At 46.1% G+C, this 25,637-nt stretch overlaps 1 protein-coding gene across 4 annotated transcripts in view; it reads left to right on the forward strand.

The window, feature by feature from the left end:
* The window catches only part of ECH1 (enoyl-CoA hydratase 1), a 190,964-nt gene that overhangs the window by 116,963 nt on the left and 48,364 nt on the right, over positions 1 to 25,637 (forward strand). For all 4 annotated transcript variants that reach the window (XM_078661190.1, XM_078661192.1, XM_078661191.1 and 1 more), the window contains exons 3-6: positions 15,030 to 15,118; positions 23,224 to 23,348; positions 24,092 to 24,140; positions 25,106 to 25,170. In XM_078661190.1, the coding sequence (XP_078517316.1) occupies positions 15,030 to 15,118; positions 23,224 to 23,348; positions 24,092 to 24,140; positions 25,106 to 25,170 (328 nt within the window). The remainder of the gene's footprint in view (positions 1 to 15,029; positions 15,119 to 23,223; positions 23,349 to 24,091; positions 24,141 to 25,105; positions 25,171 to 25,637) is intronic.

Genomic DNA, 25,637 nt, shown 5'->3' on the forward strand with positions numbered 1-25,637 from the left:
CCTTTGCGTACCCCCCCCCACAGCCCGCCACCTCCCTGGGGCATATCTCTATAATCACTTACGGGGGCCACCCTGGCTCGCAACCCCGGGTACCACACCTCCCCGGGGCTTAATTACATTGGAGGGGGTCATCCCCCCTCCTAGAGCCCTAGATGGACTCAGGGACCGCCACCCCCCACCGGGCTGGCTCCAGCAATATCCCAGGGTGCCCACCACCCGGGACATTGCAGTTTGCTTTGGCTTGGCTGGAGCACTGCTCCCATCAAGCCATAGCAACCACTCTGCTTTCAGCAAGCGAGAGATGCAAATGCTCTTGCTTGCTGAACAAGAGAACAATACAGTGGCCAATACTGGACTTGATTTTGTATATTCAGAAACTAACCTTTATGAATAAAACATAACGGTCCGTTTTTGTCTTACGTCACTAGTTACATTTTTATTTTCTTCACTAGTAAAGCATTTTAATTTTCTGATCCTATCAAGGAATATTTATGCATGTACAAACAATTGTAGGACTGAACATATCAAAACAGCAAATTTACACATATTTACAAAAAATTCTACACATCCTACCCACAACATTCATACTTCACTCATACAAATATATACAGAAGGACTAATGTGGACCTTTGTCAAAAAAACAAATCCTTTGTCCATATAGATGGTATAACTTTTCTAAATTAGTAGTCTTATTTTGTCACAACTGTACTTTGAAAACAAATCCTTATTTTGAAGCCAAAACAAATCCTTTGCTTATTCTACTTGACAAAGAGTCCAGTCAGGTCGACGCGTTTCAAACCCCTAATTGTGGGGTTCTCATCAGGACCAACATTTTCTACAACACAAAACCAAAACAAACTGGTTAAAAAGTCTGCTAGGACCAATTCAGATTAGAGTAAACATGCCACCAGTCGGCAAAACCGCCATACCTTATGAATATGGTCTGACGCCATTGAAGAAAAAACTTGTGTTAAATAATCCCCAGTGTCCGTTGTCACACTAAACAAGAAGCACAACATAAGACTTTGTGTCACAAACATAGTTTAGAAATGATCTTTGTACACTCAGTAAGTCAAACAGCACTCACCTCTTTAGTTGTGAGAGGCCATATCAACCTAATGAAAGACAGAAACAGCGTTTCGATAATTTTGTTGATTTTGTGTGGCCAAAATAGGGTAGGGAAAGGGCGGAGAAAAGCGCTTCGAAAATCGGCTTACCGGGCATTATGACGGCATTGAGTTTGTTGCCCGTCTCGTTTTTCAATTGAATGAAATCAGTAAATCACCTAAAACGGGAGAAGGCAAAAACCGAAGTGTAAGCGACTGTAAATACTCCGGAGATGTAAAGCGGTATACCCGCAGCGGTGTTTCTTCTTACCTTTTTGGCAATAGCCGGTCGCGTCTAACGATATAGTGCAAGTGTACGCCAAGAGCGTGGTCCTTCTTCTGTATTTATCAGGGAGAATGTTCCGGTCACGTGACCTGCATGACGCGGCAGGTCTTTTTTCCTTTTTTATTTATTATTTGTTCAGAGGTCCGTGAGCAGACAATATTATGGGAAAGGACCAGAAGTTTCAGATAAACTTTATATAACACAGATAAATGATGCGTGAAATAATGACAGGAAGGGAAACATGGCTGGAATGGTAAATCTACTGAAACATAATCCATCGACCCCCCCACATGAAACTCTTTCTGGAAGTTGAGTTCGAGTGCAATATTGAAGTTTAACAATAAAATAATTGAAGAAATTATAATTCCAGGTTAAACAAATACTTTTACTGCAACTCTTCCAAATCAGGGGTTACTCTGAATATCTCTGAGATTTCATTCAGGCCATTTATTGCTGTATTATATTTCATTATAAGTAATGCCTCTCGCTGGCTCAGTCTTCCTTCAATATCACTGCCTCGTGGATCTTTATCAATTTTTGAAATAATGGTCCATCTTAGGTCCTCTTCCTTGTGTTTCTGCACCTGCCAATGTAGAACCAGTGGTGCATTTGGTGTTTCCTTCCTTATTCGCGTTTTGTGCTGTGTAATGCGCTGTCGTGCCTCCTGAGTTGTCTTCCCTATATACAGTTTCGGACAGGGACACACAATACCATAGACTACATTTTTTGTCTGACAGTTAGTGAATGTTTCATGCTTCCAGTGGATCCCATTGAATGTGAATAAGGATCCTTCATCCGTTTGTGCGCAGCATGAGCAATTGCCACACTTGTGGTGCCCTATTACTGGGGGTCAACCCAACATGCCTCTTAGGGTAGGTTTTGGAGCAGTAGGCAATGCTGCCCTGACAATATGATTGGCCACACTTTTTTCTTTTTTGAAAGCGAAAAGCGGTGGATCCTCAAAGTCACTATGGAGATCCTTAACCAAATGCCAGTTTTGCATAACCATCTTACGCAGCTGGTGAGACTGGGGTCCAAACGTTGTAACACAGACAATCCTACTTTGTTCTGGTCGTCTTTTCTTTTGAAGTAGCATATCTCTAGGGACCCACCAGGCTCTCCTTACTGAATTTTTTAACAGTTTCTTTGGGTAACCTCTTAAAATTAATCGTCCCATTAGTTCATTAGCATGATGAAAATACTCCTCTTTATTTGAACAATTTCTCCTTATTCTAAGGAACTGTCCAAATGGTAAGTTTTGTTTAAGGCTTCTGGGGTGATGGCTGGTAAAGTGAAGTGCTTTATTTCGGTCTGTGGGCTTCCGAAAAAGTGTGGTCCCCAGTGTCCAATCCACGGCGTATACTTGTACATCCAGAAAAGTGATGTTGTTATTGGAAGAGTTAAAGCTGAATTTAATATCTTCCATCCTCTGGTTTAACCAAATCATAAATTCATTCAACTTCTCTTTACTTCCAGACCAGATCATAAATACATCATCAATATCTCATATATTTTGTGATGTATTCAGCATATGGGTTAGTGTTGTAAATGAATTTGTTTTCATAAAGCCCCATAAACAAAACCGCCAATTCTGGCGCAAATGGGCAGCCCATCGCCACCCCTTTGATCTGATAAAAAAAAAATCACCGTCAAACTGGAAGTAATTTCTTTCCAAAGCGAATTTAGCTAATTGAACTATAAAATTCGTGGGGACTCTAGTTGGCCGTTCCCTTTGATTTAAGAAAAATGTTATGGTTGCTGAAAGCAGAGCATGTCTGTTTCCATGCCCGCTGTCAAGCGAGAAGGAAAACAGACACTGCTTTGAGATCAAGGGAGCTGGATGTTAGCAAGAGGCAGGGAGCCGGCAGGGACCACGGGGGCCTTCAGGCTCCCTCTGTGGTCCCCAACAAAGTGGCCAGGCCCCGGGGGATGGGGCCCCAGGGGCCGATATCATGGGCAGCATGGGCCCCCCTCCCCATTAAAAAATATATATATGAAGGCCGGGCCCGGTGGATGGAGTCCCCGGGGCCCAAATCGGCCCCCTCCCCTTTTAAAAATAAATAAATATAAAGGCCAGGCCCCGGGGATGGGGTCCCAGGGGCTCAAATCAGCCTGGAGACGAGGGCCGTGTGGACTACCTCCTCATTTTTTATTATATGAAGACCTGGCTCCAGGGCCCAAATCAGCCAGGGAAGAGGGGCTGTACAGGCCCCCCTCCTCATTCTTTAAAAATATATGAAGGCCTGGCCTCCTGGCGCAAATTGGCCTTGGCAGGGGGGTTGGGGGGGAGCCTGCCCGACTCTCCTTTTTGAAAAAAAATATATAGAGGCCTGGCCCTGGGGGATGGTGTCCCCGGGCTGATAATAGCCACGGAGCGGGCCCGCTCCGCCCCCTCCCTTTTTAAGAAATCATTTTTAAAAAAGAAAAGGCCGGGCCCCATTGGGTGGGGTCCCTGGGGCTGAAATTGGCCCATGAAAAGGGGGCCACGCAGTCCCCCTTTCTTTATTTAGAAAAAATTAAAAAATAAAAAAATTCCAGGCCCTGGGGAGTCCAGACCCCTTCCCCCTTTTTACATTTTTTATTAAAAAAAGGATTTTAAAAAAGGGGCATACCCAGGGAGATGGGGTCCCCTGGGCCCAAAACAGACAAGGGAAGGGAGCCACAAGGTCCCCCTTCCTAAAAATATTGAAAACATAAAAAAAAATAAGCTGGCAACTCACTGGAGGCCCTACCCCCTTTCTCCGCTACTGTGAAAACGCGCGTCCTGCCGTGCTGCTGGTTAGGGGATGAAGTCCCCTTGGCTTCTAATAGTACTTAGGCGCAAACAAGACCTCCTCCTAACTCTAGTAAGCCCCACTCAAAAGTATGCAAATATGTGTAGCAGTGCCACCGCAACACATTTTTCCTATTTTTGCAATGGTGCAAAAACCTTCTCTAAAAGAGAATGAAATTTGTTTTCTCAATTGCTTATTCATAATCTGCAAAATAGCACAAATCAGTATTCGCACTATTATTTGTACCAGTGGAAAGCATTTATATTATAACCCCAATCTTCTGTTACCCTCATAGGTTTTTTTCAAACACGTTTCTGTGCTCTTAAGACACAGATTTCTGCATACCCTCTTCCTGAATGTATGTGTGCTTTTTAGATTTCACCTACCAGACCGCTTTTAGCTGCCTGTTTGTAAAAGACCTCTTGTGTACCATACCAAAAACATAAAGTGGGCTTAGAGCCTACCCATTGCTTATCATTGGTTAACTGTATTGCTACCCTCCTTTGCTTTCTACTTATTCGATGGCTTGCTATCCTCTTCTTATGCTTGTCCATTCCTTCATGCATCACCTCGTGACCATTATTTTCATTGGATGACTTGTATTCTTTAACTGCTTACATTCAGGGAACTATTTTTTCCTTTCTTTCAGCTCTTCATGAGTGCACTTGTTTTTTTTATCTCACTCCCTGATATGCTGCTTCCTCCCAAACATCTCCCCACCCCCAATGCACTCTCTGTTGCTCCCTCATCCCTCCCCCTAAGTTTTCCATTGCTTTTCTCACATCTGCTCTGGCAAAATTAAATTTTTAGGTCAAGCCTACAAAAGTGCTGCATGGATTCTCACTTGTGAGACATGAATGTTTATAATAAAGGGCTTGGAGCCCACATATTGCTTATTGTTAGATGTGGGGGTCTCTAGTTGGCACAGATAGGTACTTGTGACAAATAGGGACCCTCTCCTCTAGTCAGGACTAGGGGATTACACACCTAAAATAACTCCTGCTCGCCCTCTAGGTTGCGTGGTGCGAGCAGTCAAGGCTTATTTCAGAGGCGTTGTAAGTTAAGCAGTTGTGACCACATACAGTAACCCAATTACAACACTACAAATGGACACCACACAGGTTTTATATAAAAAATAAGTAGACTTTATATAGAATTACCACAAGACCATAAAAGACAAAAATACACACTATGATTACTATAAGATGGTAGATTTAAGCTTAGTTCAGTTCAGTTCTTAGATGCGACACTCTGCGTCAATTTACCTTAAGTTGCGTTGCGCTTCCATGAACTGGGGTGGCAGAGTGGGTTAAAGAACGGTGATGGATTAAACCCAAATCAGTTGACTGGGGGTGAGTGCTTGTATTGTCAACGCTCCGTCCATCACCACCTTTGGTTTTGCTTTGTTCGCTATAAGTTGGCAGGGTATGCTCAGACGTGAGTCCCTTGCTCACGTTGCCACTGGTTTCAAGCAAGCCGGGCTGAAGACGGCTGTAATGGCAGAAACCGGTCCTCAGAAGCTTGTTTCCGGTCCAGGGAAGGCATGGCTTGGCAGTTCGGGCTGGACTGTTCCCATGAGGCACAGGGTCAGACTGATTTGCATATGGCCATGTCTGAACTGGGGTGGCAGAGTGGGCTAAATAACGGTGATGGATTAAACCCAGATCAGTTGACTGGGGGAGAGTGCTTGTATTGTCAACGCTCCGTCCATCACCACCTTTGGTTTTGCTCCATGACAAGCAATGTCGCAGCGATGGGAAATGTGGCAAAGTTCAGGTGCAAAGAAATAAAGACGTAAAGATCTTCCAGATGCGGCGTGCTTCTCAGGGATGCGCGAAACTCTCGGTTCGATGCGTGGACTGCAGCGGCGACACCCTTAAGATGCGACAGCAACAGCGCCAGCGGCGACACTCTTCTCCATGATGCGTGAAGCTTCCGCTTGATGTGACAACTACAGCGGCGACATCCAAGATGCGACAGCAGCAGCTCCGACGGCGGCGGTCTTCTCGGTGATGGGAGGTGCTCTTGGTCGATGCGGTGCAATACGACAGTTCCAGGGGCGACACCCTCCTACTTCGGAGTTGCAACGGCAGGCACAGCAACGGCGACACGCTCCGACCTCATTGCGAGATTCTTCTCCTGATGCGGTGCAGTGTGACAACCACAGCCGCGACACCCTCCTTCAGAGTTGCGACGGCAGCAGCAGCGACGGCGACACACTTCCTCTTCATTGCGGCACGCTTCTCTCCGATGCGGTGCAGTGCGACAGTTCCAGCAGCGACACCCTCCTTTCTCTGGAGTTGCAAGGGCAGGCACGGCGACACGTTTCTTCTCGTTGAGTCACGCTTCCAGCTCCTTGCGACACGCAGTTCCTCAGAAGGCCCAAAACAGCAGCAGGCACTTCCACAAGAACTTTGGGGAGCTGGGGGTGAAGTCTGTTGTCCCTGAGACTTCAGCAGGAGGCAAGCTCTTTTCCAAGCTCTTGGATATCCTTCACAAGTTGAAAGCAAAGTACACAAAGTTCCTTTCTCCTTCCTTTGGCAGTAAGGCAACCACTGCAGGCCAATGCACCAAGCAGCACTTCAGCTTGGGAATAGTCTCTCCTCAGTTTCTTCAGGTTCCTCTCCTCAGTAAAGGTTTCTCCTTTCCTTTCACAGTGCAGGGCATGCACATCAGATGCCCCACAGGAGGTGGAGCCAGCATTGTGGAAGGCAAGTACAGTCCTGGAGCACTTTGTTGACAGGACTCCTTCTCTTCTTTCAGTGTGCAGGGCAGAGACATCAGCAGCTCCCCAGGGGGTGGAGCCAGCATTGTGGAAGGCAGGCACAGCCCTATTCAAAGTCCAGGTGCACTCCTCCCTCCCATCTGGGTGCAGATCTCTCTATTCAGCACTGAGTGACTCAGCCTATCTCCTGGAATTCCCCAGCCCTGTCACTCTCAAAAACCAGACAGAGGAATACACAAACTAGCAGAGGCAGGTTTGAATGGTTAGACAAGCAAATACCCACTTTCTAAAAGTGGTATTTGCAAACACAGAATATTAAAATAAACTTTACTAAAATATGTATTTTATTATTCTGTGTTCAGGCATACTAAACTCGAATTTCTACCATGTTCTCTGAGACAGTTAGGATTATAAAATGTAATAACTCTAACAGCCCATTCTGGCCTATGGAGAACAGGTAGCCTTGCAATAGTGAAAAACGAAAATGGCTGTAATTCACTATTAGGACATGCCACACACATCAGGGCTTGTCCTACCTTATACTTACAATGCACCCTGCCCTTGGGCCTACCACAGGGGTGACTGATATGAAGAAAAGGGAAGGTTTTGGGACTGGGAAGTGGGTGCACCTGCCCAGTCAGCATGACAGTACCAGACTGCACGCAGGCTCTGCAATGGCAGACCTTAGACACATTTTACACGTCTGCTTCTGTGGGTGGCACAACCAGTGCTGCAGACCCACCAGCAGCATTTGGATTACACGCCCTGGCACACTTAGTGCACTAGACTAGGGTCTGGCAAGTAAACCAAAATAGCCAAACATGTAATCACTGGTTCATACATCAATTTACAATAGGGAGCACTTGCACTGTCATCAACACCTCCTTCACCACCGCCACCTTCCCTGAGAGCTGGAAGCATGCCGAACTCAGCGCTCTACTCAAGAAACCAACAGCGGACCCCACCGAGCTCAAGAATTACCGCCCCATCTCGCTGCTCCCGTTCCCAGCCAAAGTCATCGAGAAGACCGTCAACAAGCAGCTGGCCGCCTTCCTCGAGACGAACGGAACCCTCGACCCCTCACAGTCTGGCTTCCGAGCCAACCACAGCACCGAGACCGCCCTCATCGCTGCCACCGATGACATCCGAACCCTGATGGACAACGGAGAAACAGCGGCCCTCATCCTACTAGACCTCTCCGCGGCCTTCGACACCGTCTGCCACCGCACCCTAGTGCATCGCCTCAGCAACGTCGGAATCCAGGAGAAGGTGCTGGAATGGATCATCTCCTTCCTCGACGGAAGAACACAGAGAGTCCGTCTACCACCGTACAAGTCAGAGGCCACCGAAGTCATCTGCGGCGTCCCTCAAGGATCCTCGCTGAGCCCAACCCTCTTCAACGTCTACATGAGCCCCCTCGCGGCCATCGCACGCCAACACAACCTCAACATCATCTCCTACGCCGACGATACCCAGCTGATCCTCTCCCTGACCAACAACCCCGCCGCCGCCAGAGCCAACCTTCACGAAGGAATGAAAGAGGTAGCCGAGTGGATGTCGACCAGCCGCCTGAAGCTGAACTCGGACAAGACGGAAGTCCTCATCCTGGGATCCTCGCCCTCCGCCTGGGACGACTCCTGGTGGCCCCCCGCCCTGGGCACCGCACCCAAACCGACAGACCACGCTCGCAACCTGGGCTTCATCCTGGACTCCTCCCTCTCCATGACCAAGCAAGTCAACGCCGTCTCCTCGTCATGCTTCAACACCCTGCGCATGCTACGGAAGATCTTCCGGTGGATCCCCACCGAGACCAGGAAGACTGTCACCCAGGCACTCGTCACCAGCCGACTGGACTACGGCAACGCCCTCTACGCCGGAACCACCGCCAAGCTCCAGAAGAGACTCCAACGGATCCAGAACGCCTCAGCCAGACTCATCCTCGACATCCCACGACACAGCCACATCTCCGGACACCTAAGAGACCTGCACTGGCTCCCGGTCAACAAGAGAATCACCTTCCGTCTCCTTACCCACGCACACAAAGCTCTTCACGATCAAGGCCCGAGCTACCTCAACAACCGCATCAACTTCTACGCTCCCAAACGACACCTCCGATCAGCCAGTCACGCCCTCGCCGCCGTCCCCCGCATCCGAAGAACGACAACAGGAGGAAGGTCCTTCTCCTACCTGGCCGCCAAGACCTGGAACTCCCTCCCGACCCACCTGCGCCTGACCCAAGACCACCTCGCCTTCAGGAAGAAGCTCAAGACCTGGCTGTTCGGGCAGTAGCAGCACCCCCCCCCCCCCCCCCCCCTAGCGCCTTGAGACCCTCCGGGTAAGTAGAGCGCTCTATAAATGCCTATGATTGATTGATTGATTCACTGTGACACTGGATAGCAGTGGCACAGTGCCCAAAGCATCTAACACCAGCAAAAACACATGAGGCAGCAGCAAAAATGGAAGGGAGACCCACGCCAATGGTGCCAGGTCTAACACTTATCATTTGTTCGCTTCTGTCACTTTTCTGTGCAGCCTCCTAATTGATGATTAAATCAAAAAGAGACTAGCTCAAGTTACTTTAGGGGAGGGGGAAGACTCTGATATGTTTTGTCACGGAGTGTGAACACCCAGCAGGTGTGTTCAAAAAGCCCTCACCCACCAACCTAGTTGGTGGCATGCTTCATCATCGGGCCCACCCAGTGGCACCTAGCGTGCCCCGGGTGTGCTTCAACGCCTGACTACAGCGGAGCTGGTATTTTACTGAGTGTGCGGTGAAGATAGTTAAGGAAGTGATGTTAAAACGGCTGAACGGTGGTCCCAGTACCCGAAGGTAAAATTAGACTTTAATACCTGGGCCTCCGTCAGCGGTTAAAAATAAGGCAAGGGGATGTAAGGGGCGAGTTACGACCTCTCACATCCAATGGGTCAACATGTTTCAGCCAGTGCCTTATGACTAGACTGGCTTTCTTCAGGACCTAAAATAAGTGAGTGCAAATTACCTAGTGGGGGTGTAGAGGAGACTATGTGTCTACACGCCCTAAAGTGTATCTACGTGTGAGAGGGGGATTCCCTTCTCAAGACCACGCAAGTTATTTGCTCAGTCTGACCTCAAGGTTGGGAGGTGGCAAAGGCTTGACCAGTACTTCTGGGTTGAGCCTGCTCTGGACCTGCTCTGGACCTGTAGTGCCTCCTTCGCATACCTCCTAATTGGCCAGCGCAGGCCAAGTGTCACTCCCACTCCTTTCTGTGGAGCACAGACCAAGCACACATTGATTAAACTTAATTAGTGCTCTTCTGCTGCTCGCACGATGATTCAGGTATTTCGTCCTTCCCACTTCCAATTTCCTTGCCCCCATCTAGTGCTCCTTTCCTCCTCCCTCCCCTGTGTTACTTCCCTTCCTGATTTGTATTTTTACATATTGCACAAGGTTAAAAAATATTTTTAAAGGCGATATGATGTGGTCAGTGCTGGGCGCATCATAGTGCTTTTTTTCACTTAAAGCCATGTTGCATAGCAGTTCACATTGCAAACCCAATAGATCTCAAATAGGCACAATCCTATTGTCTTTGCCAATGCTTGTTTTGTTCCCTTTTGCAGTGAAAGTTTGTTCCATGCACCAGTGCCAGTGTATTCTCTGGTGGGGTTTCCTTCACATGTATTTTTTCCCAGTCCCACAGTGGGTAGTTTCCTCTTGGTGTTTGTGTGTTCCTTACCCCACGATAAGCACTTTTTCTTTACCTGTGTCAGTGTGTTCTCTATCCTGTTGTAATTGTGATTATTAATTCAAAGTATTAGTGGGTGTGACTCTGCCACAGTAAGCATTTCCTGGCCCAGTGTTAGTGTGTGTCTTGTCCCAAAGCATGTGTGTTGTTGTCCCATTGTGTATATTCTTTAGTGTGTTTTCCAATTTACGTGTCTTCCCTGTTCAATTGTTATCATGTTCCCAGTTACAATGTGACTATAGAGTCCTTTCTTAGTGTTAGTTCTGTCCTGGTGTTAGCATGTTGCGGTGAAGTGTTAGCATTTCTCTGTTCTAATGTTGGAGTGATCCTTGTTCTAGTGTAGGAGTCTCTGTTGTAGCTTAATCTTATTCTTTGTCTTGGTGTTTTTTCTCTCAGTCTTTGTGAGGCTTTCCTGTGATTGTTTTCCTTGTCTGTGTTTGCATACCTCCCCACTGCTAGTGTTTACTGTTCCAGTTCTAGCATCTCTGTGTACTCGCTTCCAGTATCAACAAGCATTTGCAATGCAGTAGGTCTCACATTTACGAGAGTTTGAGCTAATAGTATTGTAAATGACAATGCCTTTTATTTAGTATGTTGTTTTTAAAACGGATAAATAAAAGGCATTGTCATTTACAATGGCAGCACTTAAACTCCCGCAAATGCGAGGCCTATTGCATTGCAAATGCGTTTGTGCTATAAAAAAAAAAAAAAACCGTTAGGAGAGGAGAGAGCGTGGCCTGCCTGCACCTATTTGAGAAAACAGTGCTTGTAGGCTGTAATTAAAACCTACTAAGCAACAACACATGTAACAGGGGGTCTCCATGGGAGGTTACAAAATCAGACTAAGCCTATTGACCAATGTACAGCCACAGTTTACAGTGGACAATGACACAAGCCAATGAAAAATATGGGCGGAGAGTGGGCAGAGCTTTAAGTCTCTACTTATGATTCAGAGTCTAAAATTATTTACAAGTCTGCTTTAAAAAACTTTATGAAATTAAAAAGGTCCACGATGAGAGACTTCTTTGCCTTACAAATCAAGAATGCAGATAACTCCTCAAAAACTCTTTTTAACATTGTAAAGGACTTTGTTAAGCCTCCCGCTATGGTGCCTCAGAATTCCTCTAGCCAGGCTTTATGTAATGGTTTGTCGGTGTACTTTCAAGACAAAATTGACAACATTACGTCTTCTTTTTCTTCTTTTTCGACCCCCCCTATTTCCTGTGTCAGGGACCCTGTGAAAGCGTCATTGGTGTCTTTTAAAGAGCTTACTACGGAGTCTGCACTGAATCTGTTTACCCAGTGCAAATCTGGCTCCCCTTTAGACCCGGTCCCTGCTAAGGTCATGGGCAACTTGGCTCCCCTTTTGGTCAGACCACTTCTTTCTATCTGGAACTCATCATTGCGTACGGGCCAATTTCCGACTGTTTGGAAGGAGGCCATGTTAGTCCCCATTCTGAAGAAAGTGGATGCGGACCCGGCACAATTTTGCAATTATCGCCCCATCTCCCTTCTCCCGAAACCGGCAAAAATCCTGGAAAAGGCTGTACAGTTACAACTGGCAGATTATTTAGAAACCAATTCTCTGCTGCACGATTCGCAGTCGGGATTTAGAACTAGTTTTAGTATTGAGACTGCTCTTTTGGAGGTCTCTGAGACGATCCGGGAGTGTGTGGATAGGGACGAGGAGGCCATGCTGGTTCTCCTCGACCTATCCGCCGCTTTTGATACGGTATCCCACGAGATACTATTGGATCGTCTGAGGCAGATTGGATTGGGTGGCGCTGTTCTGTCCTGGATTGGCTCCTTTCTCAAAGGACGAACTCAGAAGGTTCTTCTCAAACCTTTCGAATCAGAGGGTAAGCCCCTCCTGTGTGGCGTGCCTCAGGGCTCCGCGCTGAGCCCCTTGTTTTTTAACGTGTATCTTGCCCCACTGGCTAAGGTGGTGGAGTCCTGGGGGGGTCAGAGTGATCTCTTATGCTGATGATACTCAGCTTGTGTTTTCCTTTAGAGATCACTCTGACTCCAGCTTCGCCAGTTTTCGCCATTGTCTTGGCAACATATGCTCCTGGATGACCTCTAATCATCTCAGGCTCAATACTGATAAGACGGAGGTCTTATTTTTTAATCAGAAAACTACCCTTCCTGCTATCTTGTGGTGGCTGACTGTGCTCCATCCTCCTCCTACTCCTGTCCGAACAGCTCGCAATTTGGGCTTTCAATTCGATAACGCTCTTTCCTGTAAAGCTCAAATTAATAAGGTCACGGCAGCATGTTTCGGGAAACTGCGTATGATTAGAAAGATCTTTCCGTACCTTCCCTTGGACGCCCGCAGAACTGTCATCCACGCCCTGATCACGTCACATCTGGATTATGCCAACAGTCTCTATGCCGGTGCCCCCTTGTACCAAATTGAACGTCTACAGATCGTTCAGAATGCGGCGGCGAGACTGATAGGCAATATTCCCTACCGTCAGTCGGTCGCATCCTACCGTAAAAAGCTACATTGGCTTCCTATTTCCCGTCTCATTCAGTTCAAGATGCTGACTTTTGCTTTTCGGGCCCTTAATGGGCTGGGCCCGGGATACTTGAGAAAGAGACTGGTACTATCCCAATCGGTCAGATCCTTGCGGTCGAACAACCTACGTCTCCTGATTGTTCCTCGCTTCCGCCGCTCCAGAATGGGTGGAAGAGCATTCACTGTAATGACTGCTAAACTCTGGAACAGCCTTCCACTTGATCTTAGGTTTATTACCTCTGAATCTCTCTTTCGTAGTAAATTGAAAACTTGGTTGTTCTCCATCTCTTAAAGTGCTTTTCTTTCCAAGTCGGCAGTCTACAGCGCCGTGACACCCCCTCTTGGGGGTAGCCGTGCGCTTTACAAGCTTCATAAATAAATAAAAAAATACCTGAATACAGCATGGCAGCGCATGCGCTGACCAGGCTCGACCTAAAAAGGTAGTGTGTATGTCCGCTACATATATTTTCAGTTGTTGTGGACTAAGTATTGTGGGGGTCAGGCCGCGAGGCGTCCCTCTACTTCACATCCCCCAGTGTTGGTAGTGCATGAAAGGTAACCAAATGACATTCTCAGCCCCCAACGTATTCATGGAACTTGCCACCTTTAAATCTGCATATGTAAACCGTATTGCTGCAAGCGAGAAACTCACACTAACTGTAGTCTCCTTCATTAATCAGTTTTGTTGATTGTACATGTATTTGTTGAGCCTCCCCTACTACTGATGTGTTTTATTTTATCCAAACTATGTCCGTAATATTATACTGAATTTTGATTTTGGTCAAGTCCTCCTAATTTAGACTGTTACTCTTGCTTATGAATGGTCAAACTCAGCAGTTTTTTTTTATAATACACACATCTTTTCCAACTCTAGAGATGACACACTGCTTGTTCTATTTAGGGTTTAGGTTCATTTCTCGCACAAAATCCTTCACGCAATATTACATTCCGTTTCAAAATTTTCATGTCTGGTGTATTATTCTTTAGAAGTTGTCTCTTGAAAATGTATCCTTGGTCATACCTATGCTGAAAACGCAACCTAACAAAGCTTGGTACGTTTTTTGTTGGGAATTTCATTCTTTCAATTAGAGCAGGCACCGCGGGTGGGTTGTTGATTGTTTTTATAGTCCTGCACAAAGGGATTTTGTTGGATGTACATAACCTGGTATCCTGCGGTGAACCCACAGTTTATAGAACAAGCATTTGCAATGCAATAGGTCTCGTATTTACTCGAGTTTGAGCTATTCACATTGCAAATAACAATGCCTTTTATTTTTGTTTTTGTTTTTAAAACATAAATAAAAGGCATTGTCATTTGCAATGCCAATAGCTTAACCCCTTCAGTGCTGCGCGAATTTCGCTGCAGTGCTGAAGGGTTTAAAACCGTATTGGCTCATGACGGAAATGTTCCGTCATCAGCACCGGAGCACCGACGCTGATGACGGAACCGTTCCGTCATGAGCATGCAAGGGGTTAAACTCGTATAAATGCGAGAATTATTGCATTGCAAATGCTTGTTCTAACATTATTCGTAGAGTGACCTTTAGGTGTGCCTCTTTAAACTATTAGCTTTGGTCAACCAACTTTCTGCAGCCATTGGGTGGGGACTTCGCCAATCAATTCTTTGATCAGCTCAGTTAACTGTTATCTGTTACCCAACAGTAATGGCTGTTTGGGTGTACTCTTGTTCCTTCAATCGAGTGATTGCTTTGACCTGCTTAAAGGGCTACTTTACAACTATAGCCCTCTCTTGCTGACTTGATGTGTTTATGCTGCATGCATTTGTACATAAAACCTAGACCTTTCGGCTTTGCTAGTGTACTTTCTGTGGTTGTTATGAACTGTCAGTCCCTTTGACTCGTATTCCTTTCCTCTTCCTTTGTCCTTCCAACCCTAGGGAGATGGTGGAATGCTTCAACAAGATTTCCCAAGATTCTGACTGCCACGCAGTCGTGGTGTCCGGAGCTGGCAAAGTCTTCACCGCAGGTAACCAGAATGTCATTTTTAAGGAAGTGCCGCTTACTGCATATTGGCTATTTCAGAACTCTATGCATAGCAAGTCCTACCGTTACCCGAACTGATTGGTGCTAGATGTGTTCAAAGGATTCATCGACAAGCCAATCATGTTAGGTTCAAACCTGTGCCCCTTATGTTACACATTCTTCGAGCTCGTAGCTCAGCTATTTTATTCGCGTCTGTCTGATTTGAGATTGGTATTATTGTGTTTCAACCAGTGTCACTGTACGTGAACGACTTGTTATTGTGATGTGTGCCTGCGTTTGTAAATCTGCATTGGACTATGTGTATGTGTGTCTTATTAGTAGTAAATCTGTGTGCACTGGTATCTATATGTTTGACTTCTAATGGGCATGTATTATGGCGTTTGTCTTTACAGTGTATAACTAGGGTGTTGATTTTGCGGCCTGTATGTGTTTTACATTATGTCACTGAGCGCACAAGTCTTGTCTGTAAGATGTACGATGCTGCTGTGATTGCAGAGGATATAGCAAAATGGTAACCTGCTCAAAAAAGTTGCCTTTGCTTAGCAACCTCTAGTTTCTACTTTGTGTTCCTTGTAGGCTGGACAAAATTTGAAAAACGTGGGAGTAATTTCGGTAATGGGTTAATCTCTGTATGCCAAATTACTGAGAATTATAGTTTGTGTAATTGCCAGTAATTTGGCACAAAAACACTCCAGCCGGAGCACAGAAACAATACATTTAGCTATCAGCTGCTGCTGTTTGTGTTCTGTTGTAACTAGCAATATTTTCTTAGCACAAAATGCATCTTTGGGTCCATTTTAGACACAAGGGTGCATTCTGATTTAAGAAAATAGCACTAAGTGCTGGGTTACGCTCCTCGTGTAATTTTGCGGAGTGTTGCATAATTCTGCGATAGCTGTACGTAATTACGCCACAGCAAATCACTCGAGTTACGTCAAACCCTAGTTCCTCGCAGCACTCTTCCTCTTTGCTTGCCCCATATGTTATTTTTATACCTATATGCCAACTGATCACTTTTAGTGACTTGATGGTGTTTATAGGGGTGGGGGGGGGGTGTGCGTGTGCGTGTGTGTGTGTGTGTGTGTGTGTGTGTGTCAGGGTGGGTTTGTGTGTGTGTCGGGGTGGGTTTGTGTGTGTGTCGGGGTGGGTTTGTGTGTGTGTCTGGGTAGGTTTGTGTGTGTGTCGGGGTAGGTTTGTGTGTGTGTCGGGGTGTGTGTAGGGGCGTGTGTGTGTGTCGGGGTGTGTGTGTGTGTGTGTCAGGGTGTCGTCTAAGGGGGCCCGGATCTGCATCTACACTCGTCATGTCACTGATAGCCAGAACTCACCATGAGTTACAAGGAGTCGACAGCCAAAACACTTACCTGCAAGCTGAGATGGTGCCTGCTGGGAGTTGGAGTCCGCCAAGGGGGACTACAAAGATGTGCTTACGCTATTGGTTGACTCTGCTGGGCCCTCACCAATGGGAGCAAAATGGATCGTTTGAATGCCAGCAGGTGTCCGTTTCTGGTGTTTGGCATTTGATAAAGTCAATGAAGACGAAACACGTCATGCCTGCCACGCTGCAATAAAGATGTTCTCCTTGGCTCCCCGTTTTGTGCCTCTGGTTTCTGTCTCCTTGGAGTGAGAAATCGTGTTGTGGATATTTATTTATTTATTTCACTCATAAAAGAACAAAGTTAAAGTGAATGTTATAGTTAGGTGAAAATGCAGTGCCAACGTAACGTTTTGAACTAAAAAGAAAACAGAACATCACCAGCTGCTTCTCTGGGTCCAGTGGTAATTCTTCATTCTAAGTCCTCTAGGCAGTGCTGCAGCTGTGTCTCTCTACATACATCCACTCGACTCCAAACCAAAATACATAGGTAAAACACATTGTCATTTACAACGTCAATAGCTCCAACTCAAAAAAAAAGGGGAAAAGTTAGACCTATGGCGTTGCAAATGCTTGGTAATTTTGTCCCTCTCTTTGGATTTCTAAGGACAGGCCTGGTTCAGGAAGTAAACGTGTGCTCCTGCCATTCACTGCTTATGACCTGACAAATTACATCACTCATGGGATGTTCTATAACCTCAATGATGACATCACAGTTGACATCATCCAAGTTATTTTTTTACACATTACTCTATAAACGGGTATGTCACTCGAGATATGAAAGTAAGTAGGAAATAGCTCACAGAATGTTTTTTCAGAAATTTCTGTCAATTTATATGGTTTTTGAAAAAACTAAATCAGATCTTAATATCACACCGAAGTATAATGTCACTTATACCTTTGTTCTTTCAATGAATTTCTAAGTTTCTTTTAAAATGTAATTTAAGATATAATTACAATTACTAACTATGTCACTTTAACCATTGTTTCTTTTCTGTAAATTTCTTTATTTTGTTTTAACGTAAAGTTATATTATATCACTATACATAAAGCCAACCCCTGCCATGCACAGCCTTCCTCTGTGCGCAGTAGGGGGGTTGGCCACAGGGCCTGCACCCAACCCTTTGCAGGAAAGGAAGCCCACTACACTCACGCCCTTTGGCCATGTCCTGCTTCTGATTGCCCGCAGCTCCTGGCCTGCAGTCAGACCCTGTAACGACCCTCCGCAGGCAGCCAACCCCAGCCATGCATGGTCTTCAGTTGTGCGGCGTGGGGTTGGCCAGCTCCCTGCCAGGGGTGGGGGGTTTCCAAGCCTATTGGCCCTATGGCCAAAAATGTTAATATTGGAAAAGGGGGGGTGCACTGCCCCCACCCGAGGCCAAATGGGCCTTGGGGACCCCATCCCCGGTGCCTACCGCTAAATACACTAATTATACGGGTGGAGCTGTGGTCCCCCTCCCTGAACCTTCAGAGGCCCCAGGACCCCATGCCCCAGGACCAAAAACTATTATTTTAGGGTAGGGGACGTGTGGTACCATATCGAGCCCAAATGGGCCCCAGGGAGCCCATTCCCAGGGGCCAACTACTAATGATACGGGAGGAGAACAAGTCCCTTCTAACCTCAAAAGGTCCCGGGGGACCGCTTCTCCTGGGGCCAACCACTAAACATAGGGGACGGGGGCATGCAGCCCCCTGCCTGAGCCTTATTACGCCCTGAGGAACCCATCTTGCAGGGTCAGATGGGGGCACCCATAAACCACAAGTTGTCGGCCTGCGGGGGGAGTCCCTGCGGCTCCATCCAACTCCCAGCATAGTGTGGGAGCCAGGATATCAATATCTGTTATACTGCTCGCAAAAGTGCGTAGTGGACAAGAAAACAGAAGTCTGTGCCCACTCAACAGGAGCCTATCTGAATCTCCCACTGGCTGGGAGCAGACAATCCTTACCTGCCTGTCCTGATGTAGACATATGTTTCCCTGTTATGGTGAATGTTAAATGGCGCCTGCTAGTTCAGTGATTTGGTTTGATTTGTGGCTGTTGCTGGTAATAGGTAGGTTTAAAGGGAAATATGTGCTGCTCTCCATGCATTGGGTGTTTTGATGGGTTGGTGGTTTGTAGTTATCCCCTTTGGGTTGCTGGATGGAAAGGTGGGTACTTCCCCATGTGGCTGAGTTGATTAATTCTGTGCTGCTTTCCTTGGGATAATTTGGCACGTATATGTTTTAATGATGTTTGTGCTTACCCACAATGGGTTCAGTTGATAAATAATAGTTCACTGCAGGGTAGGTCTCATAGGTTTTATATGCTGGCTGGCCTCCATGTGATTGTTTTTATTGGTGGTGTATGCTGAACTCCAGTGGAGTTAATTTAATTGGTAGCATGTGCTAGTTCACAGCAGCCGATTTGATATGTTGCGTTTTCAGTAGAATTGGTTGGATAGTAGACTTATTCTGCCCACTTTTTGATGAATGACTTGGGCCAGACCACATTTGGGTTTGTTTAAGGGGTGAAATCCCTTTGTCTATATTTGTGATATGTGCTCATCCCCAGTGGTGTTGATTTAGTTGGGGGGGCATGGTGGTATCTGCTACAGGTGGTTGATTGGAAATGAGTGCTAATCCCCAAGTTTTTTAGGTTTTGCCTTAGCCATGCGTACGAAGTACGCATGCGCTAGCAAAACCTCTTGAGTTCTATCTGGGGTGATGACCCGCCTCTGCCTATCATTGGCTAGCTCCATAAATGGAGGCTAGCCATTGGGAGGCAGAGGCTGTCAATCGCGCTTTCTCCTGAAAACGCGATTCGGGGGCGTTTCTGGTGCTTTTTTTAAGCCCCGCCCCTTTGTCCCGGGCCGCGCTGCCATTGGCTGCCGGCCCGGGACACCCCCGTGACGTCATTCCCGGGCCGCGCTGTGATTGGCTGCCGGCCCGGGACACCCCCGTGACGTCAGCCAATCACAGCGCGGCCCGGGACCTGACTTGTTCCCTTTGATCTCACTTATAACCAATGTTGACACGTATGCTGGCTCTAGATCGCATTCTTCTATCGCCGTCCTTAAAGGGGTAATTGTCTAATGAAAGGCTCAGCTGAATAATTAGTTTAAAGTTCAGAAACGTCAACAGACCAGATTTCAAAGACGTGTCCTTGAAAGTGTCCATCTGTCATTTTGTAACTCTCAAAACAAATCACGTTGTTAAATACATTGCGTGAAATAAAATGATTAATTGCCTCTTTCTGCATTAAACGAGTAACAACTCTCGCCTTGAAAAGTTCTCACTTAACCTAGTTAACTTCGTCACCTCCTTTGAACAGAAAGCCCACCCTGTTATTTGTTTTAAGTTCGCTCTCGTAAACATGTTGTCTGCTCAGGGTCGCTGGCAGGTGGTTACCCCCACCGCGTACACAGCCCTAAGCTTGAACAATACTTTACTGGCCCGTGTTTTGGGGATTCACCTTTGATTGGATGAGATGTTACTAGGCTGTGTACCAGCCTAAGGTGCCGGCCATTCAGAGCACAGAAACAAAAAAAGGACGAGCGTGGGAGCATGCGCTCTTACGTCAACGGTAAGCAAACAAAAAGGACATCTTCAAATGTTTTAGATGTAATTAAAGCAGCCTAAAAAAACTGCATCTTGTCAGCAATGAAAGGACTTAGCACCTCAAAACCACGTTTGGCTCCAAAAATAGAGCTAGAACGAGTACGTCCTGGCTTAATTAACAAATAAAAAGAGTAACACAGTATTCAGGCAAAAACACGTGTATATATATATTGCAAAATACTGCTTAGTATATTATGTTGAAAAATATACGAGTGATAATGGAAAACCTTGCTTTAATTCAGACATTATAATCATTAAGGGAGCACAGTGTTAGACTTACACAATTCCAAGGTGGCGGGAAACGGATTGCGTGATGAAAGGCCCGTTTTGAAAAATATGTTGCTCTTAAAATACGGTGGCTCGTAAGGGGAGGACTCTGACAGAAAACGAGCTCCCCCTACTGGATCTCCAGCATTCAACGGGCGCCTCGGATGGCTCCTGTGCGCGGCACGGGCTCCCCCTGGTGGCTGGCTGCGGCTATACAGTCAGGCTGGACCCGGCCCCCTGTACACAGAGAGATGCTCCCGCAGCCGCAGCTCCCGCGGCCCCCCGAGCCTGGGCCGCCCCCGGGGGCAGCCTGGGAACACTGAGCAACGCCCAGCTCCGGGAACTGCTGGGAGACGAGCGGAGGTTGCAGAGAATCGTGCGGCTTAGCGGGCAGGTGAGGGGGAGGGGCGCAGGGGAGGCGGGCAGCTAAGAGGGGGCAGCAGGGGTAAGCTAGGATGGGGCATAGAAGGAGGGCAAGAGATGGGTCTGGAGAGAGCTTGTGGGGCCATGATGAGAAGCTAGTTCATAGCAGTAGGGGGCAGATGGAAGAAGAGAAGAGGGAATATCATATGAGATGGGCAAAAGAGGGAACCTGGGGCAGGGGGGACGGGAATGGGATGCAGGCAGGCAGGAGGAGCTTGAGGCAGACACAGGTGGGGTAGGAGAAGGGCAACTAGGGGGAATGGTGGGCAGAAGGCCGAGAGTGGGTCAACAGAGTAGAGGCGGGAGAGGTTGCTAAGAGAGGGCAAGAGATGATCCATCCTTAGTGGGAAGCATAGGATGAGCAACAGAAGGGCCTACTTGCTGAGCACCGTGAGTGGGGCAAGAGAATGCACTTGAGCAACAGGCTTCATGGGCACAGTAGGGGGCAGGGGATGAACCTTAGCCAGAGGAAGTAGTAGGGGCAACAAGGGGGCCTAGAATGGGGAGAGATACGATGTTGCACATGTGGATGTAGAGAAAGGGATTGAGAGAAAGGGAAAGACATGGAAAGGGTCAGCCTGGCTATACGAGAGAGAATTAAATGGGGGTTTGAGAGGACACGTGGAGAGCATATGAGGGAAGCACAGGACTAGGGCAAGCTAGGGCAACAGGTGGTAGGTAGCATCTAAGGAGAGGGCACAGGACAGGGGAGATAATGAGTTGTGATTTTGTAAACGGGAGGGAATTTGTGATATGACGTTGTATGGGGGCAACACCATTTTTGTTCGGATGTAAATGTATACAGATTTCTTACAGGCAACATCTGTCCTGACGTTTGAATGCAACCCAATTACAGCACAGCTATGCAGCTTATATCATGTTGTGTGAATATGACTTTATTACAACACAGCCTGGGTTCTTGAATCGGGGTGTGTTTGAATATACATATTGTACAACTCCGAGGGGACCTCGTGTATTATAGGAAGGTGAATGTTACTAGCCGCACCCATTCAGCTGGGTGTATAGAACCATCTTTCAGCACAGGCAGAATGCATCTGGCTGAGAATGCAACTGTTTTACAACACAACCAGGCAGCTTCCATCCAGTTGTTTTTGAATATTGCTCGTTTAATTGAGCACGCAGGTAACATTCATCAACGTGTGTGTATAACTGTATTACAGTATAATACTGTAAAATTAATCAAAGTGTGTAACTGTATTAAAGTACATACTGTAAAATTCAGTATGTGAATGTAAGTATTACAGCATTGGTAGCATCAAAAATAAGGTGTGGAAATATAATTGCATTACAGGGCAGGCTTTCTGGTTTGTATCTTTTAATGTATTACAGCACAAGCAGGCACCTTACATCCTGGATATACTAATTCTGAAACATTGCAGGCTGGCCATACTATTCTGGTATATGAACATGACAAAAGTATCAACAAGCATTTACAATGCAACGGTTTCGCCTTTGGAAAAGTTAGAGCGATTGGCAATGTAAAGGACAATGCCATTTATTTATCTGTTTTCAAAACCAACACAAATACAAATGTTGTCATTTACAATGCCAATAGCTCAAACTTTTCCAAAGGCGAAACCGTTGCATTGTAAATGCTTGTTTATTTTTTGGTGGTCTACACTATGACTGGTTTGATTGTGTATGCTGGTCTCCAGAGTCTGCTCGGTTGTTGGTGAATTTGATCCCCAGAGGGATTAGTTAGAATTCTGGACAGAAATAATCCTAAGTGGAGCTGGTTTGATTATTGCTGAATGTTGGTCTCCATAAAGTTTTGTTTTGTGTCGCTTTCTGCGGATCAGTATGTAGTTTGATTTGTTGAAAGGGTGGTGTACTTCAATGCGTATCCCTTGGAATCCATTTGGCAATCGATGCATAATGGTCTCAACCATTGGAGTTGGTTTAGTGTGTAGACTGTAGGTTTCCAGCAGGGTTGTTGTGAGTTTCTACTGCTTTTCATGTGCGTCTGATTAGTGGGTGAAGTGTGCTTGTCTTTACTTTAGTTAATTTGAAAGGTGCTGTGACAGCGCTCCTTTGGGGTTGATTTGTTGTGTAAACTGTTTTTGTATCTATTGTTGTTTTGTAGGTGTTGTGTGCTGGCTGGCCTCCATGATGCTTAGTGTGTGGATGATGAGTACTGACTGAACTGTATTCTGGTCGGTATGGAAGACGATGTGTGCTGGTCTGTGGGCGTGGATTAATGTATGATGTGTGTAGGCAACTTTTGGGTTAATGCTGTGCTCTTTTGTCCATTGTGGTTGTTATGGTGGTTCATTAGTCATGGTTTCAAATGTGTTCCTTCGATTTGTGATGGATGCTAGTCAAAGGAGGGTTGATTAACTGTTATGACCGGCAGCCCTCTTACACAAAACTCGCATCATTAAAAGCTTTACTTTATCCTATTGATGGCAGGTCTTGATTTGATGGATTTTGGAAGTGCAGTATTGCAGCAGAACGGAGACGATCCAGCCAGAATTGCCTGGAATATACGCAAGAAAATCCTGGAGTATCAGGAAACTTTTAATGTGTTAGAAAAGGTAAGCGGTCTACAAACCTACTTTGTCTGGTGTACCCATGATTGCCCTGTGACGCTGTTTCAGAGGTAACTAATACTAGCTGGCATTTTAACGTTCCTTTGAGAAAAGGCACCCTTACTTGCACAGATCTACATTAGAAGAGTGAACATGTTCCTCCTCCCCTTCTCTTTGGATTTGTTTTACATCTACAGTAAAATCCCTCCCACACCTGTAATCTGCCCTGGTCTGATTGTGGGTGCTCTTTCAAACACAGTGGTGTAGCATCTCCCCACAGGCTCGAAATTTCCCAGATGATTGTCTTCCAGTTAATACCTTGCCCAGGCCTTAAAATCACTAACTCCCTTCTACTGCTTACTTACTTCCGCGTTAACCACATCTCATGGAGTCCTTAATCACTGGTGATATACAGCGGGATCAATTGGGGGGACGAGTGCTGAGAGTGGTTATTCCATAATGATGATTGCTTGTTAATTCCTCACAGACCCGCTGCCTTCATCCTGTTAGTTAAGCTTTATGAAGTTAACACCTGTTTGACTCTGTAAGCCCAGATGAATCCTCCAGCTCTCAAGTCCTCACTGGGGAAATAGCGCTTCTCAGAGACTCTGAGAGGTTCCCCCTCCAATCCCCAACGCCCACATCATTATCTCATGACATTGTGTGATCATACCTCTCAGTAGACTGTTTTTTATACTGGTTATGCTATACCCTCAAGTGTAACTCCCCCTTTCTCCCTTGTGCTTTAGTGTCCGAAGCCAGTTATTGTTGCCTTCCATGGAGCCTGCGTTGGAGGAGGTGAGGGTATTGACTGAGTGGGGATAGGTTGTATGGTGACAGGAGACTGTTGGTGAAGGTGATCTGACACATGCGGGCGGACTACAAGGCACCCGAGAAAGAGAATAGGAGAGAAGCAACGTTGGTGAATGATGAGATGAGGGGGGATACTCAGTTTTAGGATTAATGTAGGAGCATGTGAAGTACGCAATTTATGGGGGATCAAGACTGTGGAAAGTGTATTGTGACGTCGACAGCTGAAGGTTCAGGTACTGACTGTTGAAGAATAGAACAAAGTGTGTTTTGGGTAGCATAGTAATGGGATGTGTGCTTGAATGCATATTGATGGTGTTGGGAATGTGGTGGAGTTTGCAAGAAGTGGTGAGCATTTGGTGCAATCAAGTTATTTCTTATTATGAGCGGTAAATGATGGGATAAGCTTTGGCTTGGGGTTAACCTTCATGTGACAGGTATATAGAATTATACATGGATAGCTGTTAACAAGGTTGGGGCTATTTTGCATCGAGGAATTCTAACTGACAACAAATCTAATAATGAAAACAACCCCGCTTGATGTCCGCGACTTACTGAAAATGTTATTAATAAGCCCCTCAATTACTTATTATCATCAACACCCTTTTTAAAGGTGAAAAATTACTGTTCCATGTAGCAGGCTTTGAAAAGTTAATTGTTTGCCATTTGTGATGGCATGTTTTAGAATTTTTTCTTTGCTGATTAAAATCACTGTTTCAATTTGGAATTTCTTGCTGTTTCTTTATCATAGTGAGATACTCCCATTTACTAGATAAGAGACTTGGAGTGATTCTGTACCAGATCTATCTTTAGTGATCATTTCATGAGTCGTGGGAATAGTTAGTTTTGTACCTTGGTCCCACAGCACCAGTAACTTATGAGGCAATGAGAATTTTGTAAGCTTTATGATTTTTCTAAGAAATAATATCTAGCAAAAACGTTCTTAATTGCAGGGGTGGATCTAATTACGGCGTGTGATATCCGATACTGCACCCAGGACGCGTTCATCCAAGTGAAGGTAAACATACTACTCCACCTCACTCGATTTCACTTTAACTCACTCCAAAATAGGCCCATCCACACTTTTTTTTCCAAGTAACTCTGTGTGCTGTAACAGAAAAAAAACATATGCTTTCCTATTGAATTGGTGAGCTTTTTAGGCCTCACGAAAGTATGTTGCTTCCAGTTATCTTCTAGTGGGCTTAGAGCTCGCCCATTCCTACCCTTGATTGGCTTCATTGTAATTCTCATTTGCTTCCTTATTGTTAGCGATGTGGGCTTTTCTTCCTAGTTTTGTGTTTGTTCTGCACCTGGAGCATGGACACATTACTTTGTCCTTCAACTGCTTGCTTTTTAAGGCACTACTTTCCTTTTTTGTTTACGCACTATGAGAGTGCATGTGTTTTCCTACCATCTCCCTTGTGTGTTTCTCTCCACTCTGTGGCTGTACTCTGTCTTACATTTTCTCGCCTGTGTGCTTCTCCT

This window comes from Lissotriton helveticus, chromosome 9, assembly GCF_964261635.1.
Source record: "Lissotriton helveticus chromosome 9, aLisHel1.1, whole genome shotgun sequence".
NCBI lineage: Eukaryota > Metazoa > Chordata > Amphibia > Caudata > Salamandridae > Lissotriton > Lissotriton helveticus.